The following is a 24,524-nucleotide window of genomic DNA, read 5'->3' as shown; positions in this document are numbered from 1 at the left end:
GAGGGTCCCACATGGCGCGCAGACCTCTCCTGCCGCCCGCTGCTCCCCTCAGCAGTGTGCTTCGGTCCTTCTGCCTGCTCTGCTCCCCGCTCTGGCTCTGGTGAATTCTCTCACCCTCCGGCACTTCTGACTGTACCCAGTGCTTGTATAAATAAATAAATAAAATAAAATAAATCTTTAAAAAAAAAAAATAGCGATAAAAAAACCCTAAAAAATTTTAGAAATAAATTTATGAGTCTATCTATGGTTCTTCTTTTTTTTTTTTTTTTTTTAATAGAGGCATGTTTTATTTATTTATTTATTCATTTGTTTGTTTGTTTGTTTATACATGCACTGGGTACAGTCAGAAGCGCGGGAGGGTGAGAGAATTCACCAGAGCCAGAGCGGGGAGCAGAGCAGGCAGAAGGACCGAAGTACACTGCTGAGGGGAGCAGCGGGCGGCAGGAGAGGTCTGCGCGCCATGTGGGACCCTCCTCCGGTGGCCGGGGAGCAGCCGGGGATCGAACCGGCGCTGCAGAGGCTGCTGGCAGCTTCGCAACCCAGCGCTCAACCGCTGCGCCACCGGGGAGGCCCTATCTATGGTTCTTCAAAGAAAAAAAAGCCACCATAGAAATGTCAACTATTGTTCTTTAAATTTTGACATTTAAGGCAAATCAAGAAGATCAAACAGAAATATATCTAGTGATAATAAACTATACAAATACTCTACCTCTTACATTTAGTTTAATAAGAGTAACAGTAGAATCTTGACTATCAGATCGGCCCAATTCTCAATCATTTTTGCCAGTACACAGACACTCTGATGGAACATAGTCTCATTTTAACATTTCTAAAATTCGTGTGAATCCCACAGGATAAAATTCAAAACAAAACAAAACAGTATGATTCTATCTCTGCCTAAGGGTTTAGGTCTGGCTTGGTTTGCTCAAATAAGAATAGTTTGATTTCATGTGACTTTATGAAACTCTATATTGATTAGATGGATTTTCAGGGAATTATGTGGAGTGAAGCAAGGTTATATACCATATGGTCTCATTTTTGTAATATTCTTGAAATAGCTAAATTATAGACGTAGTGGACAAGTAGTGATTGCTGGGGCAGGGGTGGGTGATAACTATAAAGGCAGCAGGAGGGGTCCTGTGGATAGGGGGTGTTTTGTATCTTGACTGGATCAATGTTTCACATGGATCAATGATGTTACCATTAAGGGAAGCTCAGTAGCTCTGTATTATTCTCAGAACTACATGTGAATGTACAATTATCTTCAAATAAAATTTTTAATTAAAATATATCTAGCTTGTTTTCTACTTGGAAAGCTTTAGAAAATGAAGATGATTCTCATCTCTACTAAGTTTTGCCAAAAGATGTTCAGAAATCAACAATGAAGTCAAACATGCAGATCCAACAAAACAAAGATCTCAGCAGTGATAGTTCTGGTCTCTGCCAACCAAGGGCTTGGAAACTGAGCTGTTGCCACTGGGACTTCACATCCTCCACATGGAAGGGCAGGTGAGAAAGCCCTTCTAAAAGCTTGGTGGTGACTACACCATGAAGTTCCTATTAGCAGATTATTAACTAAAAATAGTTCAAATAAATAACCACAATTCCAAATTACTTTTGTACCAATGCTTCTATAAGGGAATCCTGGAAATCGTATCAAACCAAAGACTAAAGCATAGCACAAAGTACTAAACATTTAACTTAATTTGCTTGAGGCTATTTTTAGTCCAAATGTATGTAACTTCTAATTCAAAGCTCTTCCCAGTAATGAATTTTGAATTATTTGGACTTGCTTAAAAAGGTATGATAAATTCAGAAGAATACCTCCTGTATACATCTTTAATATTATTTTGAAGACTCTGTGTATATGATTTTAAAATTTTAATGAAGAGATGAACCCAGATTATTTGGTCACAACATAGAAATTCTATAAAGTTCTTATATAAACCTTTGTTAGACAATTTAAGCTGTAGGAAACATCAGTTACATCAAATCATGGAGTTTATTGTGAAGACCCATAGGAAACAAGGAAATCAGTGATTGAGCCATCAAGATTTCAAGAGACAAACACAGTTTGGGAATTACATGAGATTGCAGGATCCACAAAACCCCAAAGACATGGTTCCACTTCATTCCCATCGGTAGGCTCTGTGAATCCTCTTTGTAGTGTTCTTCATTACTATGACTCAACTCATCCCGACTCAACTCATCCCATCTCAACTCATCTGCTTTTTTTCCCTTTCAGTTCTTGTATGTTTTCCAGCTAGTCTGTTTTGTCCCTATCATACTGTGTCAGAGTGAAGTCGAGACAATGTGTCAGGCATAATGCTTACCCCTGACCACTGCACAGGCCAGGGCCAGACTGCAGACTTTGGTTAGAAGCAGGCTGACAAAGAGCCACCAGGCAGTTGATGTTAGCCAGGACCCTAGGGGACAGCCGGAGCTCTCAGGCATTCATTGGCCAGCGCAGGTAACAACAGTGGCTCACAACTATCTTATCTGAACAAAGCACTAGGTCACATTTTCTTACTAACAGAATGACCCTACATTTCAAAAGATTTGATCAAACTTTAAATCACAGTGTATTGACTAAACAATAATGTCAGGCACCTCCCTTCTCTTATCATTTTCTCTATTAAAAAGGACTTAAGGGAAAAGATAATTTGCTAAGCAGATGTTTGGGAACAAACTTCCAACAGACTAGACTCAAATAAGATTGTGATATGAAGATTAAAGACCCTGCCAGAAGTAGCTTTCACCCATTTATCTTTTGTCCCCAGATCCATAAATGGTAGAGAAACACACTTATGTGTAACAAATCATCCTGACAACAGAAACTATAATTTTTCAATTTTTGAATAGAACCAATGAGATACTTGTGAAAAATTATGCAGAGTATCACATATTGACTGATTATTTTAAGAAGGAAAAGATATCTAAGAATTGACAAGCATCCACAATTCTAAACACTTGGTTATGAAATTCTTGATGAAGGTCTCATTGGCAGAATCCATAAGGTAGAAGTGATTTCCTGGAAGGACATGACTATGAAAACTTCCGCTTGTTAGATCTTTCCAGGCTAAAAATAAAAATAATTATATTTAATAACAAATAATAGAACCACCAACTAAAGATTTACTTCCAGATGTCACCCATAAAATCTGCTATCAGAGGTAGAGTTACTTCCAAGGTCTCATGGTCTATGGGTCATGTATTTTTTATTTCTCTAAGACCTACCCCTATTAAGAGCCTGCCTTCTCTTATTTTACACATGACCCACAGCTCTCCATTTATAGTAAATAGAACTTGGGCCAATTTTCTACTTTTTGCTAGTTGACATTGGCTGAAAACCATCAAATATTTCAATAAAAGACCCAAAACTGACATAATTTTACCTTTGATATAATTTACTTTATCTTCAGAGCCAGTAAAGCATGTTATGTCACAAGAAAGGACAGCCTCAGAGGAAATATCAAAGCTGTAAAAACAAGAGTAACTTAGTCACTTTTCATAATGTACATGCCAGAATCTTTCCCTGTCAACAGCGTCACTTAAATGAAACATGGGATGCCCTCACTTCTTTCCCCTTTGCAATATCTATAATGTAAGTATGTTTCATGAAGGGTGCTTCTCCTTGTAACAACCTGAGCGTCACTATGGTCCAGGCTATTTCTCAAGATCTTCTGGCTTCTGGAACAGTACAGGGTGCAGGAGGATAACACCTGGGCCCTAGTCCTACTCGAGGTGCCTCTGTCATCCCCCCAAACCAACTACTTCTCTGTTTTCTAGCTCTCTGTATTCAGGCAGAGGGTCGCTGTGAACAGGACCAAAGCAGGTTCATGCAAGCAGGGCCCTTGAGTTGCTTCTATTCTATTCTCAGTTTAATTACAGCAGCAACAAACATTTATTGAACTAGGTGCTAGGGACTGTGATAGCCACTAGGGACACGTGGATAAACCAACAGCGCCCTTCCTCCCACAGCTCAGAGACTGGGGAAACATACTAATGAAATAATCAGGCGACTAGAGAGATGTGTAAGTGCTACCAGTTCACGGTCGCCTGCAAACGCTTGATGGTGGGAGTGGGTTGGGTATCAAGCAAGGTCCCCACAGTGAATGGCAAAGCTATACAGGCAGAAGAAAAGATGGAACAGAATGATCACAAACTAATATGAGGCGCTGTGATCGATAAAAAGAATTAATTAGAGACTGACAAGTGATTTCTTGGAGGGAGGCTGAGCGGGAGTGTAACCTGTCTGTGCATGCCCAGGTGTAGCCCAACCAATCTCTTCCTAATTCTCTTCAAAGAGCCAGTTTATATTCTCTTTTCCCAAACTGTCCCTCACGCACGAGTCGCTCTAAAAAACAAAAAAATGCCTTGTCTCCTTCACCTACCGCTAGCGCTCTCTGGTGAATTCTTTCCCTAGAGGGCGAAGGACTCGCTGTTTGGAGTTGAGTCCCTGGAACAAATTCCCTCGTCCATCTGAGGACCAAAATGAAGGCAGGTACCCCAGGTCCTGAAGCTCTCGCTGCCTGCCCGGCCCTGACATGCTAAGTGGCCCCTCCAGGTGTGCGGACCCACCCAGACCTGTGAGTAATGAGCATCCTTACTTGATTTCTGTTGTTGAACCGGGGCTCCCGGATGGACACCCTGGAACATTACTTAAAATTTAATTTAACAAAGTCACATCAAGATCCTTTGGAAGTGAGTTGTTTGTTTTTAAAAATTGCTTACGGTTTGGGGCCTCCCTGGTGGCACAAGGGGTAAAGATGCAACTTATGAAGCTGACTGCAGCCACTGCAGCACGAGTTCGATCCCCGGCCAGGGAGTGGCCCACATGGCGCAGCAGACCTCTCCTGACATGCCCGCTGCTCCCCTCAGCAGTGTATTTCAGTCAGTCTGTCTGTTCTGTTCCCCACTCTGTCTCTGGTGAATCCTCTCACCCCCCCATACCTCTGGCCTGCACCCCAGTTCTGTATGCATAAATAAATAAATCTTAAAAAAAAAATTGCTTACACTTTGGGCCACAGTGCCCCCTAAACCTGACCTCATTTAGTCCTCTCTGTAACACTTGGAGGAATTATTATTATCCTTTCCTCTGACAGAGACACGACTGTTACTAAAACTTGCTCTCAGCCTCACAGGCAATAAGCCAGAGCTAGAGGGTGTTGAGCCTGGTAAGCAGACAGTGCAGACAGCATGTTGAACTATCGTGTAAGGTTTTATTACTAATAACTAACTTTTTCTAATATTTATTACATCATCCTTCATTTTTTTTTAAAGAGGCATGTATTTATTTTTATTTGTTTGTTTGTTTGTTTATACATGCACTGGGTACAGTCAGAAGCGCCGGAGGGTGAGAGAATTCACCAGAGCCAGAGCGGGGAGCAGAGCAGGCAGAAGGACCGAAGTACACTGCTGAGGGGAGCAGCGGGCGGCAGGAGAGGTCTGCGCGCCATGTGGGACCCTCCTCCGGTGGCCGGGGAGCAGCCGGGGATCGAACCTGCGCCGCAGAGGCCGCGGGCAGCTTCGCAACCCAGCGCTCAACTCTGCGCCACCGGGGAGGCCCTCATCCTTCATTTTTTACAATGTATGATTTCCCCGTGAAATTCCCATCACCTGTTTACCCGTCCACCATCACCATCGTCCCTGGACTCTCCTCCTCCTCTACAAAATGTCTCTGGTCTGTGGCTGCCTGTTGATTTTGATTTTTACTTTATTATAGTCTCAAAACCAACTTCTGCATACATTACTTTAGTGAGTGCCCACAGTAATGTGGGTTATTTTTCAATTGAAGGGGAGATGTCTGATTATGTGTTAAGCTGGGAACACAGACAGCCTAAACCTATACGAATAACATTTGGACAAAGATGTTAAGGTCACAGTAGAGACGTGTGGATAGACTCGAGGCACCCAGGAAACTGTGGGCTTAGAAATAGGTGGGCATAAATGGAGGGACATGTAAAACATGAGCAGGATTGTCTCAAAATGCTTCAAGTCCAACCCACTTTTTGTAGCTGTGTAAATGTGTAGTTAAAGGCACTGCCTTTGGTGGCCCTTTGCCCTATTCCAGGCTTTGTGGGGCAAATAAAAGAAGCATAAACCCAAGTGTAGGGTAAGTGAGAAAGTATCAGGCTTTTCTGCCCTCCCACCATCAGGATAGATGACGGATCCCTGCGGTCCTGAATGCATGCCTGATGGCGGGCACCTGGAGTAGGGTGTGGGCATACGTAGATGGGATTCACCTGGGCTGAGACTGGTCTTATAAGGGTGGCATCACGGGGACACCAGCAGAGAGCAGTACCATGAGAGGAAAAGACGCAGAGAGAATGCGAGAGAACGCCAGAGGGCCCAGAAAGAGTGAAGGCTTGCTGGGGGCTGGGAGGCCTGCCAGCCTTCTGGCCCCACAGCACCCCTGCCTGCTGTGTACCTGGTAAATCCCAGTAACAGCCTGAAAAGCCACCGAGGACTCCAGGACTCACTCCTTTACCCCATCTGCTGGATCAGAAAACCTGCTCCGTGTCATTCCTGCCCCTACAGTCACATAGGTTTAAATTCTCAGGAAGGCTTTTGTAGGGTAAGGAAAAATGTCAGGCTTTTCTGCCCTCCCGCCATCAGGATAGATGATGGATCCTTGCGGTCCTGAATGCATGCCTGATGGCGGGCACCTGGAGTAGGGTATGGGCATAGGTAGATGGGATTCACCTGGGCTAAGACTGTGCTTTTAAGGGTGGCGTCACGGGGATGCCAGCAGCAGCAGAAGCCGAAAGAGAAGAAGCCCGAAGCGGAAGCAGAGAACGCCAGAGAGCCCAGCTAGAGTAAAGATTTGCTGGGGGCTGGGAGGACTGCCAGCCTCCCAGCCCCCCAGCACCCCTGCCTGCCACGTACCCGCTGAATCCCAATAAAAGACCTGCAAAATGCCACTAAGGACTCTGACTCCTCCTTTACCCAGTCTGCATGGGATCAGAGAAACTGCACTGTGGCCATTCCTGCCATTACACTTTACAGAATGTTAGGACCCTGTGATTTATAAAAAATACATATTTTAACATTTAGGTGACCAAAATATATGTTTGTTTGCATATTTGATCTTCATCCACAGTTCCTGACCTTTTGGGAAGCACCTCAGAATGAGGACTAGTTGCCAGCAGAACCAACATTTAATTAGAATGGTTAGAATTTACAGTCCCACCCATCGACCTCTGGGGAGGGGAAAGGGGCTTGAGATTGAGTTCAGTTGCCAATGCCTGTGATTTAAACAATCAATCATGCCTATGTAATGAAGCCTCCACAAAAGCTCAAAAGGAGAGACTTTGGAGAGCTTCTAGATTGTTGAACACGAGGGGATTTGGGGAGTGGTGCCCCGGGAGAACATGGCTTGCCCCATGCATCCCTTCCATATGGCTGTTCCTGAATAATATTTCTTATAATAAATCAGTGACCTAGGTAATAAATGGGTTTCCTGAGTTCTGTGAACCATTCTAGCAAATTAATTGAACCTGAGGAGAGGGGGCCATGGGGACCTCTGATTTATAGTAGTTTGATCAGAAGCACAGGGAATAGCCTGGGCTTGCCACGGGAGACTAAGTCGTGAGGCTGTGGAATCTGGTGCTATCTCCAGGTAGTGAGAATTGAGTTGATACCCTATGGTGTTCCAGAATTGCTGGTTGGCTTAGGAAGCCCCCCCCCACCCCCATCTTGGAATCTTTTCCAGGAAGTCTAAACAGAACCCATCAAGCATCACTACAAATATCTCAGAAGATAAAAGAATGGACAGGTGATATGGAACCAGATGAGCTTTGGGACAAAATTCACAAACAAGCAAAACTCTCCTCCTCGCCTGGCTCACCACCTCTCTTAATAAGTAGAGATCTGCTTCTAAAGACCCCTCTAAGAAAGTGAGAATGTTTTGGTACTAATTTACTCACAAATAGTGATGAAGCATGCATATCAAACTGTTTATTTTTTAGACAACTAGGCTCTATTCGTACTTCGTTGATAGCATTTCTGTGCTCCTCTCTAAGCCAATAAAAATATATAGGTGACCCCAAAAGAAATGGAACCAAACTCTTACAGTGTTGATTTCCTGTATAAGCAGCTTCAGAGAACTGCCAACCTACATTTTCTATAGATAATTATCAAAAAAGCAAACCACTTGCCTTAGTTACTTACGTGTAATTAGCAAGCAAGTGCGCATCTGCCGTCAGTTTGGGCATATACTGCTGGAGAAGTTCCTTGTCTTCAAGAATATACTTGGGAGTGCCTCCAGAATCTTGAAGGTATTGGTATATTTGTTCTTCTGTTAATATTTTACCTTCCTTATTGTCATTCAGGGCCTTTAGCTTGAAACATTATTTCATATATTGCTTATTCATGAACTGAAAGCTACTTATCAGTCATTAAATCAAGTTTTGAAAGTGAACTTTAATCCACAGTTTCAGAAGGACCTATGTCTTTTTAAAGGCAGGGAGAAAAAGTCATCCATAATTCTGCTGTCATAATACCACCCAAATAGCCCTTTAGATTTGGAATTCCAGTCAATCAGGGCCTTTCTCCAAACAGGGAAGGAATATCAAAGGTACAGGGAGACAAGGAGCAGCTTTAAAATTTAGGGTGGGTCTAAAATCTTGGCATCATTGTCCCCTTTGGTGATTCAAGCATTCTTTCCTGGCTCTAATCCAGTGAATTAGCTAAGAGTTGATTAAGTTTTCAGCTGACTCAATAAAAGAAAAAGTGTTTTGCTTTTTCTTCAGTTCAAAGATGGTAGGGACAGTGTAGGCAATGACCAGGGAATGGTTAAAATGCATTTCAGCAAAAAGAAGAGGCAATCACAGTGAAAGAGATTTGAGGGACTTTTCACTAGCCAGTAGTATTTCTACATCTTCACTGCATAGGAAAATAAGAACTTGGCCCACCACCCTACATGCCCTCCATTTCCTTGCTCTCCCCCACCCCTCCCTAAGGAGAATGAATTTACTTACATGAGGAGGAACTGCACTTGACACAAAGAGATGTACTGGTTGTAGCTTGTATTTTTCTTTTAGGTATAATGCAGTCATAAAAGAAATATAGGATCCAAGACTGAATTTGGGAAAGAAAAAAAGTAACAGTTCAGGAATACTCATTGTTAATCCATCAAAAGTTGATAAGAACTAGTATCATAGAAAGCACAGGAATGGTCATGAAATAGTTAAAAGAAAAGCAAAGGTTGAATAATACTCCAATTTATTTGTAAAAGGTGTATTTTCAATTATGTATATCAGCATAAAGTGTTTCAAGATGTCGTAGATAATTCAGTCTAAGATTTAGTACTGATTTCTATAGTGTCTTGAAATTAATTTAATTTTCCTTTTCTCCCTTGAAGATTTCATCTCAGTATGTCCTTGGTAGTTAAGTATCAGCAGTTCTCCAAGTGTGGTCTAGGGACATTCAGGAATTCCTGAGACACTTTCAGGTAGCCCATGAGGTTCAAGTTATTTCTAGGATAATACTAGATATTATTTGACTTTTTATTCTCTTATGAGTGTATAGTTGAGCTTTCCAGGAGCTACTAGACATGGGATATATAACAGTCTGAATACAGAAGCAGAAATGAGAATCCAGCTGCTTTCTATCAATCCATTCATTTAAAAGATTTGCAAAGGTTTAAAAACAATGCCACTTTTTTTTTTTTTTTTTTTTAAGCAGTTGCAAGGGGCAGGAAGGGCACAGTGCAGGATCTCTATGATTCAAACAGACGGAGTAAAGGAGGAGAGAGTCCTGGAGCCCTCGGTGGCTTTTCAGGCTTTTATTGTGATTTACCAGGTACATGGCAGGAGGGGTGCTGGGGAGCAGGGAGGCTGGCAGGCCTCCCAGCCCCCAGCAAGCCTTCACTCTATCTGGGCTCTCTGGCCTTCTCTGGTGGCCTTGTTCTCTGCTGCTCTAGTGGTTCTGCTTCTGCTTCTCTGCTCTGCTTCTCTTGTGGTTCTTCTTGTGGTTCTCTGCTCTCCTGTTCGTTCTGTTGCTGGCGTCCCCATGACACCACCCTTATAAACGCAGTATGAGCCCAGGTAAATCCCATCTACATATGCCCACACCCTATTCCAGGTGTCTACCATCAGGCATGCATTCAGGACCGCAGGGATCCATCATCAATCCTAATGGTGGGAGGGCAGAAAAGCCTGATATCATTGACTTACCCTACAGTAGTCCTTTACATAAAAATGTATGTTTATGTCAGCATGTAATTGGGTTATTAATGTTATTTTAAGGTAAGTTAAATATATTTAAAATTTCCTAGTTTTTCAATATGGTAAATATGGACAGATGCATTACATATATGCAAAATATATATTAAAAAAGTTCATTGAGGTTCTCAATGTTTTTTAAAAGTATAAAATGGAGAGCTGGCACTAAAAAGTTGATAGACATTATGTAGACCAACTTTATAGGTAATACTGCCAAAGATTAAACATTTGGAAAATGTGTATTTATATATTTGAGGGGGGGGAAAGGGGAAATTTAGTTCCTTATTCACTGCTGATGGAGTATAAATTGTGAGTAATTTGAAAATATCTATCAAGAACTTTGTGCATATCATTTAGCTGAAATTCTGGGAATTTAGCCTAAGAAATTTCTAAAGGATGCATCCTAAATTTTCTACAAGAATGTTCATTGATGTGTTGTTTATAACAGAAAAAGAAAAAAATAACTCTTAAGTCTACAAAAGAAGATTAATAAAACAAGTCATGATGCAGTGTACATGTAAAAATATAAAAGATGTCCCAGAGTAATAAGTGGGGAAGAAAAGGCAGGTAAACATATAAAATAGAACCTCATCATGTTAAAATGCTCTAGGACCACATGAAACTTTGAAGTGCTATTATTTGGGTAATGTGATGATGGATACTTTTTATTTTTCATTTTTTTGTTGACTATATCCATAGATATTACATTTTATTTATTACATCTATATCCATAGATATTATATTTTTGTTGACTATATCCATAGATATTACATTTTCAGTAACCAAAATGTATTCTAGACAATGCACCAGTCATTTATGATCATTATTCATTTAATCTTCACTAGTAGGGGCTCTTAGTATGTTAGCCTTGTAGATGAGAAAATCAATTCAGAAACCTGAGGATTTTACCTACCAAGTAATAGGCAGGTAATCCAGGCTTTATGACCTAACCTCAAAATTATACACTCTAGTTTAAGAAACATAATATATATAATTTTAAAAATAAAATGGAATATAAATTGCTGCTAGAGTCCTGATTTTATAAGTCTTCATTTTTGCCCAGAAGAAAAGAATGTGTAATTACTATACAAACTGGCAATTGTAAGAGTGTGACTGGTCATAAGTACCCATCAGCTTGAGCCTGTTTTCTAAAGAGAAGAAGCCAAGAAAGGCCCAGGATTTTCACACTCCTTCAAGCAAAGTTTCAATTAATCATACCACCTGGAAGTTATGGTTCTATGGTCCCTGTTGCACAATTTCTTTCAGTCTGACTTTCTAGTTGGAGAATGATAACTGTATTGAGTCAATCATCCCTTCAAGCAGTGATGAAGTTATGTAACCAATACAAAAGTGTGCGTATCATAAAATTAAAAGAACATTAACCACTGGTTTATAATTAAAGAAACATCCTCAAATATCTTTTAAAATAGATTATAAATACCTGTGGCCAAAAAACGCAAATGGTTTATCCTGGAGAATTGGCAGCAAAGCACAAACAATTTCATCAAGTACCTGGTTCATGTCATTTGCAAAAGGTTCGTCAAGTCGAGATTCTCTTCCTGCAAGTCTTATGGCATGCACTGAAGATTGAGAACCACAAGTTAATGGGTGCACACAGTAAGATATGGTGATGAAAAAAGAGCATATGTATCAACATGTGAATAATTTCACACACAAAAAAAAATGGTAACAGTCAAATCTGGTGAAATAAAAGCTTAGAATTTTCTGATTAAAAAGATTACACATCTATATGCAAAAAATAAATATCTTGACATAGTCCTTATATACCTTCCACAAAAACTGACTCAAATGGACCACAAATACAAAACCTTAACACTTCTAGACGATAACATAGGAGAAATTTATGTAAACTTGTTTTTCGCAATGAGTTCTTACATTTAACAACTGCATGATTTATGAAAGAAAAAATTAATAAGTTGGATTTTATTAATATTTAAAAACATCCGTTTTGCTACAGAGCCTTTTAAGAGAATGAAAAAAAAAAAAGCCACCAAATGGAAGTAAATATTGCAAAACACATCTGACAAAATTCAAAGAACTCTTAAAGCTCATTAATAAGAAAACTAACAGTCCATGGGCAAAAGAGCTGAACAAACACTGCAGCAAAGAAGATGGCATGTTAGCATAATCAAATACTGACTCAGATGGAGAGCAACAGGAATGCTCATCCACGGGTGGTGAAAATGCAGTATGGTGCAGTTATTTTGGAAAACATTTAGGCAGTTTATCTGAAAACTAGTAATTTACTGACTATACAATTCAGCAGTTGTGCTCCTTGATATTTACCCAAATGAGTGAAAACTGAAGCCCTCGCATGCAACAAAAACTTTCACATCATTGTTTATAGCATCTTTAATTATATCATCTCCAAATTAGAAGTAATCAAGACCTCCTTGAATGAACAATTAAACTGGTGTATTCATAGAATGAAACATTTTTCAGCAATGAAAAGAAAGGCATTAAAAAACTGAAAAGTAGAGGAGAAACTTAACTGCATGTTGCTAAGTAGAAATCATATGTATGTATGTATGTATGTATGTATGTATGTATGTATGTGTGATTCCAGCTGTATGACATTCTATGTGATTCTAACTATATGGCATTCTGGAAGAGGCAAAACTACAGACAGTAGAAAGGTGCCAGTGATTTCAGAATAGAGAGTGGAGGGATGAATAGGTAAAGCACAGGTGACTTTTTGAGTAACAAACTAATTCTGCATCAGATTATAATAATGGGGTCTCTGGTGGCACATCGTTAAGGCACGATGAAGCTATCTGCAGCTACTGCAGCACGGGTTGGATTCCCCTGCCAAGGAGCTATCCACATGGCACAGCAGACCTCTCCTGACTAGACCACTGCACCCCTCAGCAGTGTATTTCAGTCAGTCTGCCTGTTCTGTTCCCCACTCTGTCTCAGGTGAATCCTCTCACCGCTTCCCCCCACATACCTCTGGCCTGTATCCCAGTTCTTGTGTACATAAATAAATAAATCTTTTAAAAAATGTAATAATGGATTCATGTCTTTTTGCAGTTGACAAAAATTCATAAAACTGAGCAACACAAAGAATGAACCTTAATGTAAACTGTATCAGGTAGTTAATAATGTATCAATTCTGGTTTATCAATTATAACATGCATACCACGCTAATACTAGAGGGTAATAATAGGGAAAACTGAAGGGGGGGATATATGGGAACTCTGCAATATCTGCTCAATTATTCTTTAAATCTAAACCCATACTAAAATAAAGTTTATTAATTATTTTAAAAGTACATGTTACTTGAATAGTCCTATTAATTACACTGAATTTATAGTTAAAATTGTTGCACTCAGAAAACTCAAAATCCAAATTACTTTCCTTGCCAATGTTCTCAACACTTCAGGAAGTAATTATATAAATTCTATAGTTCTTCCAGAAAATAGAAAAGGAGGAAAAACTTCCCCACTCACTTTATGAGTCCATCACTCCCATGATATCCAAACAAGACAAAACCATTCCAAAAAAGAAAACCAGAATCCAGTATCATTCAGTAGCCCTGAACAAAATAGACTCATGGTCATTTTTCCACGAAGGCACTGAGGAGAAATTCCAATTACTCCGAGACTGCCATGTTTTCATAATGAAAATAGTTTGATATTGGCATGGAGAGAGGCAGAAAGACCAATGGAACAGAAGAGAGATACCAGAAATAAGATTGCATATAAGAGGAAACTCAAATTTATAACTGAGCTGACATTTAAAATCTGAGACGTATAAACCTCTCAATGAATGTTACTAAGTCAATTTGGTGAATTTATAGATCACTTTTAGAAAATTGGATATCTAGCTCACACCTTATGTAAAAGTCAGATGAAAAAATGCTTAAAGGCCTCCTGGGTGGCGCAGCGGTTGAGCACTGGGTTGCGAGGCTGCCCACAGCCTCTGCAGCACCAGTTTGATCCCCGGCCACCGGCGAGGGTCCCACATGGCGCGCAGACCTCTCCTGCCACCTGCTGCTCCCCTCAGCAGTGTACTTCGTCAGTCTGCCTGTTCTGCTCTCCACTCTGGCTCTGGTGGATTCTCTCACCCTCCGGCGTTTCTGACTGTAGCCAGTGCTTGCATAAATAAATAAATAGATCTTTAAAAAAAAAAAAAGCTTAAGAATTGTTGATAATAGGGCTTCCTTGGTGGTACAAGGGGTTAAGACACAACCTGCGGTGAAGCTCTCCGCAGCCGCTACAGCACAAGTTTGATCCCCTGCCAGGGAGGTGACCCACATGGCGCAGCAGACCTCTCCTGGCTCGCCCACTGCTCCCCTCAGCAGAGTATTTCAGTCATCTACCTGTTCTGTTCCTCACTTTGTCTCTGGTGAATCCTCTCACCCCTCAAAACTTGGCCTGTACCCCAGTTCTTGTATGTATAAATAAATAAATCTTTAAAAAAATTGTTGAAAATAAATAATAACTTTGTGAGTTAGGGGTAGGGGAGACTCTTCAAAACAAGTCATTTAAACGTACAAACTTTAAGAGTGATAAACTTGACTAAATTAAAATTTTAAACTTTTGTGACTCAAAAGGCAACACATAAAAAAGAAAGAAGTGAGAAAGACATTTTAAACCACAAAACATACAAAGAGGCTGGCATATACAAAGACTGTCTACATGTCAATTAAAAAAAGGACAAATGGGAAAGTAGGCATAAGAAACTAAGAAGAAACTCACAGGAAAAAACCATAAATAATGGGACTGGTGGGATGGGGGGCTGGGAGGAAGAAGGTGTAGAAATGGCATCAGAGGACGCTCCGTATTTGGTCCTAGCAGAATAATCTACAGAAGTCCAGACTCTGAGCTCCGAGGATCCCATAACAGGGGATGGAACTAGAACACCTCTGGACATCCAACACCAATGCTGACCATGACACAGAGGAAATTCAACTCTAAACAACAAAGGTGTGTGGGAGAGGCACTGGACAGCCTGGGCACAATCCATGGTTGATAGCTGTGTTCCCACAAGGAAGTAGCTGGGAGGGCAAAGCTGTTTAATGTGGGTCTAATCCATGTGGGGAGATGTATGTGATAGTGTGGGAGTGAACCAGGTGGAAAGGGTGCCTGGTGAAGAAGATAAAGCACTGAAAAATATGACACCCCCAACCCCTCACCTCCCTGGAGGCCTCAGTGCATACTGTGAAACATCACTGCAATGTCAATAAGCAGTGCAAAATTGCACTGAAGCTGTACCCACAGACTGTAGACCTTTGTCTGAATTCCAGAGAAGAGGGCTGTCAGTGCCAAGAGCGGTCTCCCCACCCCCTCAGCCCCTGCACCTACACCTCCACACACAGTATTCACTGGTTAACTAACTCCTCCTGGCCCATCTCTCACCCCTAGACGAGGTAACTTCGCCCTCAAAGAGGTAATTAGCTTTCCCTAACATACAGCACCATCTACTGGAAATGTAGAATCTCTGCCCCAAGACAATTGAACAGATAACTTTAAAAAGGTAATAATGGGGAGATGTAAAAATACTGGCACCTTGAGTCCTCAAGGGAATGAGAGAGAGTGAGAGCAAGAGCGCCAGAAGTCAAGCACAGACATGGAAGAACTTTACTTCTCATCAGATACAGACGTCAAAATTGCCATGATAGGGCCTCCCTGGTGGCACAAGGGGTTAAGCACTGCACTATGAAGCAATCCACAGCCTCCACAGCACCAGTTCCATCCCCGGCCGCCAGGGAGAAACCCACATGGCGAGGCAGACCTCTCCTGTCTCGCCCTCTGCTCCCCTCAGCAGTGTATTTCATCAGTTTGCCTGTTCTGTTCCCCACTCTGTCCCTGGTGAATCCTCTCACCCTCCCCCACATCTGGCCTGTACCCCAGCTCTTGTATGCATAAATAAATAAAACTTTAAAAAAAATTGCCATGATAAAGAAACTCAAAGAAATGAAAGAACAGATGAAGATTTCTTGGCAATTAGAGTGCTCCATATGCTCAATATGGATATTAATTCTCTTGGAAAGAATCTTGCCCTGGTTTGTTTAAAACAATGCCAACTGCATGCTGGATAAACATTACAGACTCTTCCAGCTTTGGTCACATGTATGGGGCATTCCTTTGTGAACAGTGCCCATTGCTTTCATGTCACCATATCATCCTTCTTGTAGATTTGTATGTATGTGACTAAAGGAAAAACTCCATGTTTTCTAAAAGGCCTAGGAAATGTATAGAAAGGGCCTCTCCTCTTTCCCTTTGTGTTGATCATTTTAACAATTTATGGGAAGATGCTGGTTCTTACCCAAAGGTGTTTTACTCATTTTAAAATGTTAAAAATATGATCTATTTAAGACAAAACAGTAAATATTTACTTGGAAGTAAAATGTATGGCAACAACAGCAAAAGTATAGGAAGGGGAATGGAAGTTTGCATTTATAAGGTACTTAGATTTTATGTGAAATAGGATAACACATTGAAAGAATCAGGCTCCTCTAGCAAGCAGGATTTATCCGTGGGAAGCAATGATGGTTCAATATACACAAATTTTTCTAGGTCTAATAGTAATAGCAAAATAAATGTAACAAATTCTAACTTTAAAATTATAAAAATCACTTTATTGTAAAGAGCAATCTTTAATACCTATTATTATTGATTACCTATCAATATAAAAAATCTTTACCATGCTTCAAAATCCTATATGTGCATGAAATCTGACCTTATAAGTTGGTTAGATGGTGATGAAAACTAACATACCTTCCACCGAATTATGAATTTTTTGCCCCCAATTGGCAAAATAAACTGAGCCGCCTCCTGACCAGGGAAAGCAAATCAGTCTAAAAAGCGCGTCAGGGTTTTGGTATAAGCAGTTCACAACTTTTTCATTCCTAGGGAGAAAATTCAAATATATATAACATTATACATATCAATTAACTTGTCCAAATTAATTAGTTCTGTTTTAGTGAAAATCTTTATTAATTACAAGAATATGCCCAACTATAAAGTGCCAATTTTTCCAGACCAAAAAATGTGGATTTTTTTTTGACAATTTGAATATATAAACTTTTGGGAAATGTAGATGAAATACTCAAGTATCTATATATAACGATTAGAAAGTAGAGCCTCCCTGGGGGTGCAGGGGTTAAAGACAGTGCTATTAAGCTATCACAGTCACTGCAGCACAGTAAGATCCCTCCTATCCCCTGCCCCCAGCTGGCCAAGGAGAAACCCACATGGCACAGCAGACCTCTCCTGTCTCACCCACTGCTCCCCTCAGCAGTGTATTTCAGTCATTATGCCTGTTCTGCTCCCGACTCTGTCTCTGGTGGATCCTCTCACCGCCCCACACCTCTAGCCTACACTCTAGCTCTTGTATGTATAAATAAATAAATCTTTAAAAACAAACAATTTGAAAGTATATTTCAAATGTACATATAAAGTGATATAAATGTTAATTTAGAAATTCTCTTTTTCAAAATTCAGGGAATAGTTTTATCTAATCAGTTTATGGGCAGTTTGATCTCAGTGTCTTCATGATCACTAGAGCCACTTTTCACATCATCTACAAATTTTCCAGGGTACATAATTTTCGTTCCCTTCTAAGTATAATGTCACTAAAAAATTTATCCCAAGATCCAAATATCCATTTACCTGCTATCAAGATAATTTCTTAAAAAAATTCATCCTATACAAAATCAACACGCAAAAGTCAGTAGCCTTCCTATACACAAACAATAAATCTGAAGAAGAAGAAATAAAAAAAAAACATCCCTTTTATTATCGAAACAAAAAAAATCAAATATTTGGGAATAAATCTAACAAAAGAGGTAAAAGACCTATACAGAGAAAATTATAAAACACTGTTAAAAGAAATAGAAAAAGACACAAAGAAATGGAAAGACATCCCCTGCTCATGGATTGGAAGAATAAACATTATTAAAATGGCCATCCTACCAAAAGCAATATACCGATTCAATGCTATTCCAATCAAAATTTCAATGTCATTCTTCAAAGAAATAGAACAATTATTGATGAAATTCATATGGAATCACAAAAAACCCCGAATAGCCAAAGCTCTCCTGAAAAAAAAAGAAGGGAATGGAGGCATCACACTCCCAGACTTCAAACTCTACTACAAAGCCATAATCATCAAAACTGCATGGTATTGGAACAAGAACAGACATACAGACCAATGGAATCGAATAGAAAATCCAGAAATAAACCCTCAGATCTATGGTCAACTAATCTTTGACAAAGGAGCAAAGACTATGCATTGGAGCAAAGAAAGTTTGTTCAATAAATGGTGCTGGGAAAACTGGGTTGCTACATGCAAAAGAATGAAGCTTGACCACTACCTCACACCATACACAAAAATCAACTCAAAATGGATTAAAGAACTAGACATAAGACCTGAAACCATAAAATATATAGAAGGAAATATAGGCGAAACACTACGTGATTTGCACATCAAAGACATCTTTACAGACACATCACCCAAAGCAGTGATAGTGAAGGCAAAGATAAACAGCTGGGACTACATCAAATTAAAGAGCTTCTGCACAGCAAAAGAGACAATAACAAAAACAAAGAGAAACCCCACCAACTGGGAGAACATTTTTGCACACAACACTAATGATAAAGGACTGATCACAAAAATCTGCAAAGAGCTGATGAGACTCAACAACAACAAAGAAAATAATCCAGTCAAAAAATGGGCAGAAGAGCTAAAAAGAAACTTCTCTGAAGAGGAAATGCAAATGGCCAACAGGCATATGAAAAAATGTTCAACATCACTTGTCATCAGGGAAATGCAAATCAAAACTACCATGAGATACCATCTTACACCAGTGAGAATGGCACATATTAAAAAAACTAGCAACAACAAATGTTGGCGAGGGTGTGGAGAAAAAGGAACTCTTTTGCACTGTTGGTGGGAGTGCAAACTGGTCCAACCACTGTGGAGAGCTGTGTGGAGATTTCTGGACCTACTAAACATAGAGCTTCCATATGATCCAGCAATTCCACTCCTAGGTATTTACCCAAAGGACACAGAAACATCAATTCCAAAGAGCACTTGCACCCCTATGTTTATAGCAGCACTATTTACAATAGCTAAGCTTTGGAAGCAACCCAAATGCCCAAAAATAGATGACTGGATCAAGAAGATGTGGTACATATATACCATGGAATATTACTCAGTATTCAAAAAAGATAAACACATGCAATTTGCAGCAACATGGATGGTGCTGGAAGGGATCATGCTCAGCGAAATAAGCCAGAAAGAAAAAGAAAAATACCGGATGGTCTCACTGATAGCAGGAATCTAGAAAACTTAAATAAGGGACCAGGAAAATGAATAACTATAAGAAAGTGAAAATCAAAATCAACAAAAAACTATGAACCAGAGACACTCTATGGGGGGTAGAAGGTGGGAGGGGAGGGATTGGGGTCAAAATAAGGGAGTTGCAATTGTATGGGGAATATAAAAATAAAATTTATTATAAAAAATGAGATATTTGTAGTTATCTCTTTTTGAAAATGCTGAAGTCTTTTTTCAAGGAGTGCAAAACCCTTCAGTAGGACCTACCTCAGTTTGGCAAAACTATGTAGTGACTTTTCTGAACCTCATTTTTGGGGAAGCTATTGAAGAATCTAGAATAATTACTTGAATTTAATATTTCTTAAAAATAATACATATTTTTAAAGTCAAGAAGTCCTACTGCAGTCCATTTAAAATTTTTACATTTTATTATGTTCAGTAAAATAAGTCAGAAGGAAAAAGAAAAATATCAGGTGGTTTCACTTACAGCAGGAATATAGGGGAACCAAATAAGACATCAGGGGAAAAAATAACAATACAGAACACAACAAAACAAAACAAAAGCAAACAGACAATTGTAAACCAGAGACATCCTGCAGGGGAGGAGGAGGGAGAGGGATTAGAAGGAAGGAGGGAGGAGCACAGGGGACTGAGGTGATGGTGCACAGGTGCATTGGTGAAGGAGTGTATTTCAGTGGATCTGGCTGTTCTGCTCCCCACTCTCTCTGGTGAATCCTCTCACCCCCCACACCTCCGGCCTGTACCCCAGTTCTTGTATGCATAAATAAAATAAATCTTTAAAAAAATAAAATAAAACTCCAGTTATCTGAAGAAAAAACGTCTTCATACTTCTATATAAAAAGAACTAGTCCTCATGTGATGATTCAAAAATTCATTCTTCCCAAAAGCAATATACAGATTCAATGCTATTCCAATCAAAATTTCAATGTCATTCTTCAAAGAAATAGAACAATTATTGATGAAATTCATATGGAATCACAAAAAACCCCGAATAGCCAAAGCTCTCCTGAAAAAAAAAGAAGGGAATGGAGGCATCACACTCCCAGACTTCAAACTCTACTACAAAGCCATAATCATCAAAACTGCATGGTATTGGAACAAGAACAGACATACAGACCAATGGAATCAAATAGAAAATCCAGAAATAAACCCACAGATTTATGGTCAACTAATCTTTGACAAAGGAGCAAAGACTATGCATTGGAGCAAAGAAAGTTTGTTCAATAAATGGTGCTGGGAAAACTGGGTCGCTACATGCAAAAGAATGAAGCTTGACCACTACCTCACACCATACACAAAAATCAACTCAAAATGGATTAAAGAACTAGACATAAGACCTGAAACCATAAAATATATAGAAGGAAATATAGGCGAAACACTACGTGATTTGCACATCAAAGACATCTTTACAGACACATCACCCAAAGCAGTGATAGTGAAGGCAAAGATAAACAGCTGGGACTACATCAAATTAAAGAGCTTCTGCACAGCAAAAGAGACAATAACAAAAACAAAGAGAAACCCCACCAACTGGGAGAACATTTTTGCACACAACACTAATGATAAAGGACTGATCACAAAAATCTGCAAAGAGCTGATGAGACTCAACAACAACAAAGAAAATAATCCAGTCAAAAAATGGGCAGAAGAGCTAAAAAGAAACTTCTCTGAAGAGGAAATGCAAATGGTCAACAGGCATATGAAAAAATGTTCAACATCACTTGTCATCAGGGAAATGCAAATCAAAACTACCATGAGATACCATCTTACACCAGTGAGAATGGCACATATTAAAAAAACTAGCAACAACAAATGTTGGCGAGGGTGTGGAGAAAAAGGAAATCTTCTGCACTGTTGGTGGGAGTGCAAACTGGTCCAACCACTGTGGAGAGCTGTGTGGAGATTTCTGGACCTACTAAACATAGAGCTTCCATATGATCCAGCAATTCCACTCCTAGGGATTTACCCAAAGGACACAGAAACATCAATTCCAAAGAACACCTGCACCCCTATTTTTATAGCAGCACTGTTTACAATAGCTAAGCTTTGGAAACAACCCAAATGCCCAAAAATAGATGACTGGATCAAGAAGATGTGGTACATATATACCATGGAATATTAATCAGCATTCAAAAAAGATAAACACATGCAATTTGCAGCAACATGGATGGCACTGAAAGGGATCATGCTCAGCAAAATAAGCCAAAAGAAAAGAAAAATACCGGATGGTCTCACTGATAGCAGGAATCTAGAAAACTTAAATAAGGGACCAGGAAAACGAATAATTATAAGAAAGTGAAAATCAAAATCAACAAAAAACTACGAACCAGAGACACTTTTAAGGGGCGGGGGTGGGAGGGAGAGATTGGGGTCAGAATGGGGGGGCTGCAATTGTATGGGGAATATAAAAATAAAATTTATTATTAAAATTAAAAAAAATAAATTAAAAAAAAATAGTAAGATATCACACATGATGAGAGACAAAAATGATGATTAAATGAATCAGTCAATATGAAAACTGACATCCCATAGGTATCTATAAATAACAGTTAAATAATAAAGGAAATTATTCCATGTAAATCTTTATCAAGCAGGATAATCTTAAAAAAAAAAAATTCATTCTTAGCAAATACAACTCAGAAGGCATTACTGGTGCACCTGAATCTGTTTGCTGTGATTATATCAAAACTTGTAAAACCACAAGTTTCCCTGCATTTCCTCCTCTTACTTGTCCCACACACTCTGTTTTTCTATATAAGGTATAACTCTACTGACTGCAACTGTAACAGGGTGGTCCCCAGGAAAGGGGGAGGTTCCCTGCCCCACCCAAGGGAGGGTGGAGCTGAGCAGGAAAAGAAGAAGCAGAAGAGACTGAGCCCCTCTCCCTGTCCGATAACACAACCACAAAGGATACGAGAATTTTTCTTCCATCTTCTCTACTCCAAGCATGGATATTTCATTGATACAGTTTTAAGTGCCCACCAGACACAGGAATCTGATTTTTGGAATTAGGTAACATCATCATCTATAAGATGTGCTTATTTGACTATTGAAGAAACCAAGATTCAGAGACATTAAGTCCCTTGTCCAAGGCCACCCAGCCAAATCAGAAATTCAAACCTAAGTCCTGTTCATCTAAAAGCTACATTTGAGCTTCGCCCTTTCCCCATATTCTCAGTATTGGTATGCAAATAGATCACTAAGTGGCAGGAAGCAGAAACTTTGGATCAGACTATCAGCCTATCTCCCTTTTGGTGTGTAAATTGAACCTCACCGTCGCCTCTCCTGAACCACATGAGTGGATCAGTCAAATTATGGGATTATAATTTCATTTAAAAAATCACCACCAATTCAATACCATTTTACATAATAGTGCCATTGTCAAAGCCTTGTACTATGAGAAGTGGCTGCCAAACAACTTCTATGAGTAGCTCCTTTCAATCCTAAGGCGCAATCTTACAAATGTATTGTGGTGCAGCACCTGGGTTGGGGAAGAAGAAGGTTGCACAGGGAACAACATACCTGACTGTTCCAGCTTTGCTTGTTTCCATGCTATGAGGAGATGGTGTAAAATTGCTAGTTTCAGCAGCCTATTGACCTATGAGGAATCACTCACTACCTCTTTAGTGTAAATGTTCCGATCAGCCTTGGGCACCAGATTTCTATTTGAATCTGTTGACTTCTTTTACTGCTTCAAGCCCTGTTAAAAAAAAAAAAAGAAGAAGAAATGGTTTAGAAGCAATATAAATTATATGATCCAAGAATAAGGAGTCACCTGCCTCAGTAACCAAACCTTTGGATATCATACAGAAAGACAAAAGTGCAGCGTTTCTAGACTATAGCAACTAAACAGCCCTGCTGGCAAATCAAGCAGAAAATACTCAGCACCTACTAGAACAGAAATTTATCATCAAAGGAGATGATAATTTTTTTTAAGTCTGAATGCAGTAGTTTTCTAGATACTTATAAAGTCATTCTCTTAAATCTTAATGAAGTTAAGGAATCTAATAAAGATTCCACTAATGTGTCATATTTCTAATTTTTATTAGCTGCAAAAGAAAGACAAGAAAAAGTAATTACAAAAAGGTCTTTCACTGATAAAGGTCTTTTATCCTTTTATATTCTAGGAGCGCCTCAGAGGCTGTGAAGCAGGGCTATCAAGTCAACCTGTGAATCTCAGAACTGCTCCTGGGATCACTGGTAGATCCCTCCACTACCACAGACTTTATAGTTCGACAAACAGAAATACTTGTTTAAATTAAGGGCTCAAGTCCAAGTGGGTGGAGGAAAAAAATAATGGCCCTGGATAGGATAAGTCCTCAGAAGACCCAGTTGAGTAACTCATAAGAATTACACTCACATTTTGTGCTTTACCTCTTATGTAATGATAAACATTTAGAGATGGTATAAAGATTTTTTTTTTCTTAACAGGACAAGAAATTTATCACATGAATGGCTTGGGAAATTGAACAGTAAAAGCAGATGACAAATTCCAAAACATTGAACAAAGAATACATGAATTAGAATATATTATTTGTTTATAATAACAACTAAAAATAGCAAAAGATTTAAATAAACTACACATGTATCAGAGTTGTGAATGTTCTGCTAGGCCACTGCCTGTTCTAGCAGACAGAACATCCTCTCCTTGAACTTTGAATCAGAGCACAGCCATCCTGCTTTGCGAAGCAGCCACGTAAGAACCTGTTTTTCCCAATCTGCCATCAAAGGTCAAGGAACCAGATAAAATGAGATACAGATTTTTGGTGTCTACAACTGAAGGCTGTGAGTGAAAGGATACAAAGCTTCGAAAAAATTAAGCTAAATGTCTCTAACCTAATTGAAATAGGTATAGCTCTTGTTCTGATGTAATTTTTTTTTTTTTTTTTTTTGACGAGGCACACTGATGGAAGCGAAGAGTAGAAAATATAGGATGTCAGCTTCCCAAGGCCAGAAACTAGAGGTAAGGGC

The 24,524-nt window shown here is 39.5% G+C and overlaps 1 protein-coding gene across 2 annotated transcripts; it reads right to left on the bottom strand.

Annotated features, from left to right (window-relative positions):
• Positions 1-1,958: 1,958 nt before the first annotated feature.
• OLAH (oleoyl-ACP hydrolase) lies at positions 1,959-23,784 on the bottom strand. Of its 2 annotated transcripts, none has more exons than XM_037511489.2 (8): positions 23,634-23,784; positions 23,076-23,253; positions 16,970-17,100; positions 11,668-11,806; positions 8,982-9,081; positions 8,173-8,342; positions 3,396-3,478; positions 1,959-3,079 (listed from the first exon to the last, which is right to left on the bottom strand). In XM_037511489.2, exons 2-8 carry the CDS (start codon positions 23,102-23,104, stop codon positions 2,937-2,939), a joined length of 795 nt encoding a protein of 264 aa, XP_037367386.1. In that variant the 5' UTR covers positions 23,105-23,253; positions 23,634-23,784; the 3' UTR covers positions 1,959-2,936. The 2 variants fall into 2 exon arrangements, with proteins under 2 accessions (XP_037367386.1, XP_037367387.1); XM_037511490.2 differs by having other exon boundaries at positions 23,721-23,757.
• Between the last annotated feature and the right edge of the window lie 740 nt (positions 23,785-24,524).

This window comes from Talpa occidentalis, unplaced genomic scaffold (assembly GCF_014898055.3).
Source record: "Talpa occidentalis isolate TD23 unplaced genomic scaffold, MPIMG_talOcc4v2.1 talOcc4.14, whole genome shotgun sequence".
NCBI classification, from domain to species: Eukaryota; Metazoa; Chordata; class Mammalia; order Eulipotyphla; family Talpidae; genus Talpa; species Talpa occidentalis.
This window is presented reverse-complemented; position numbering and strand designations above follow the sequence as displayed.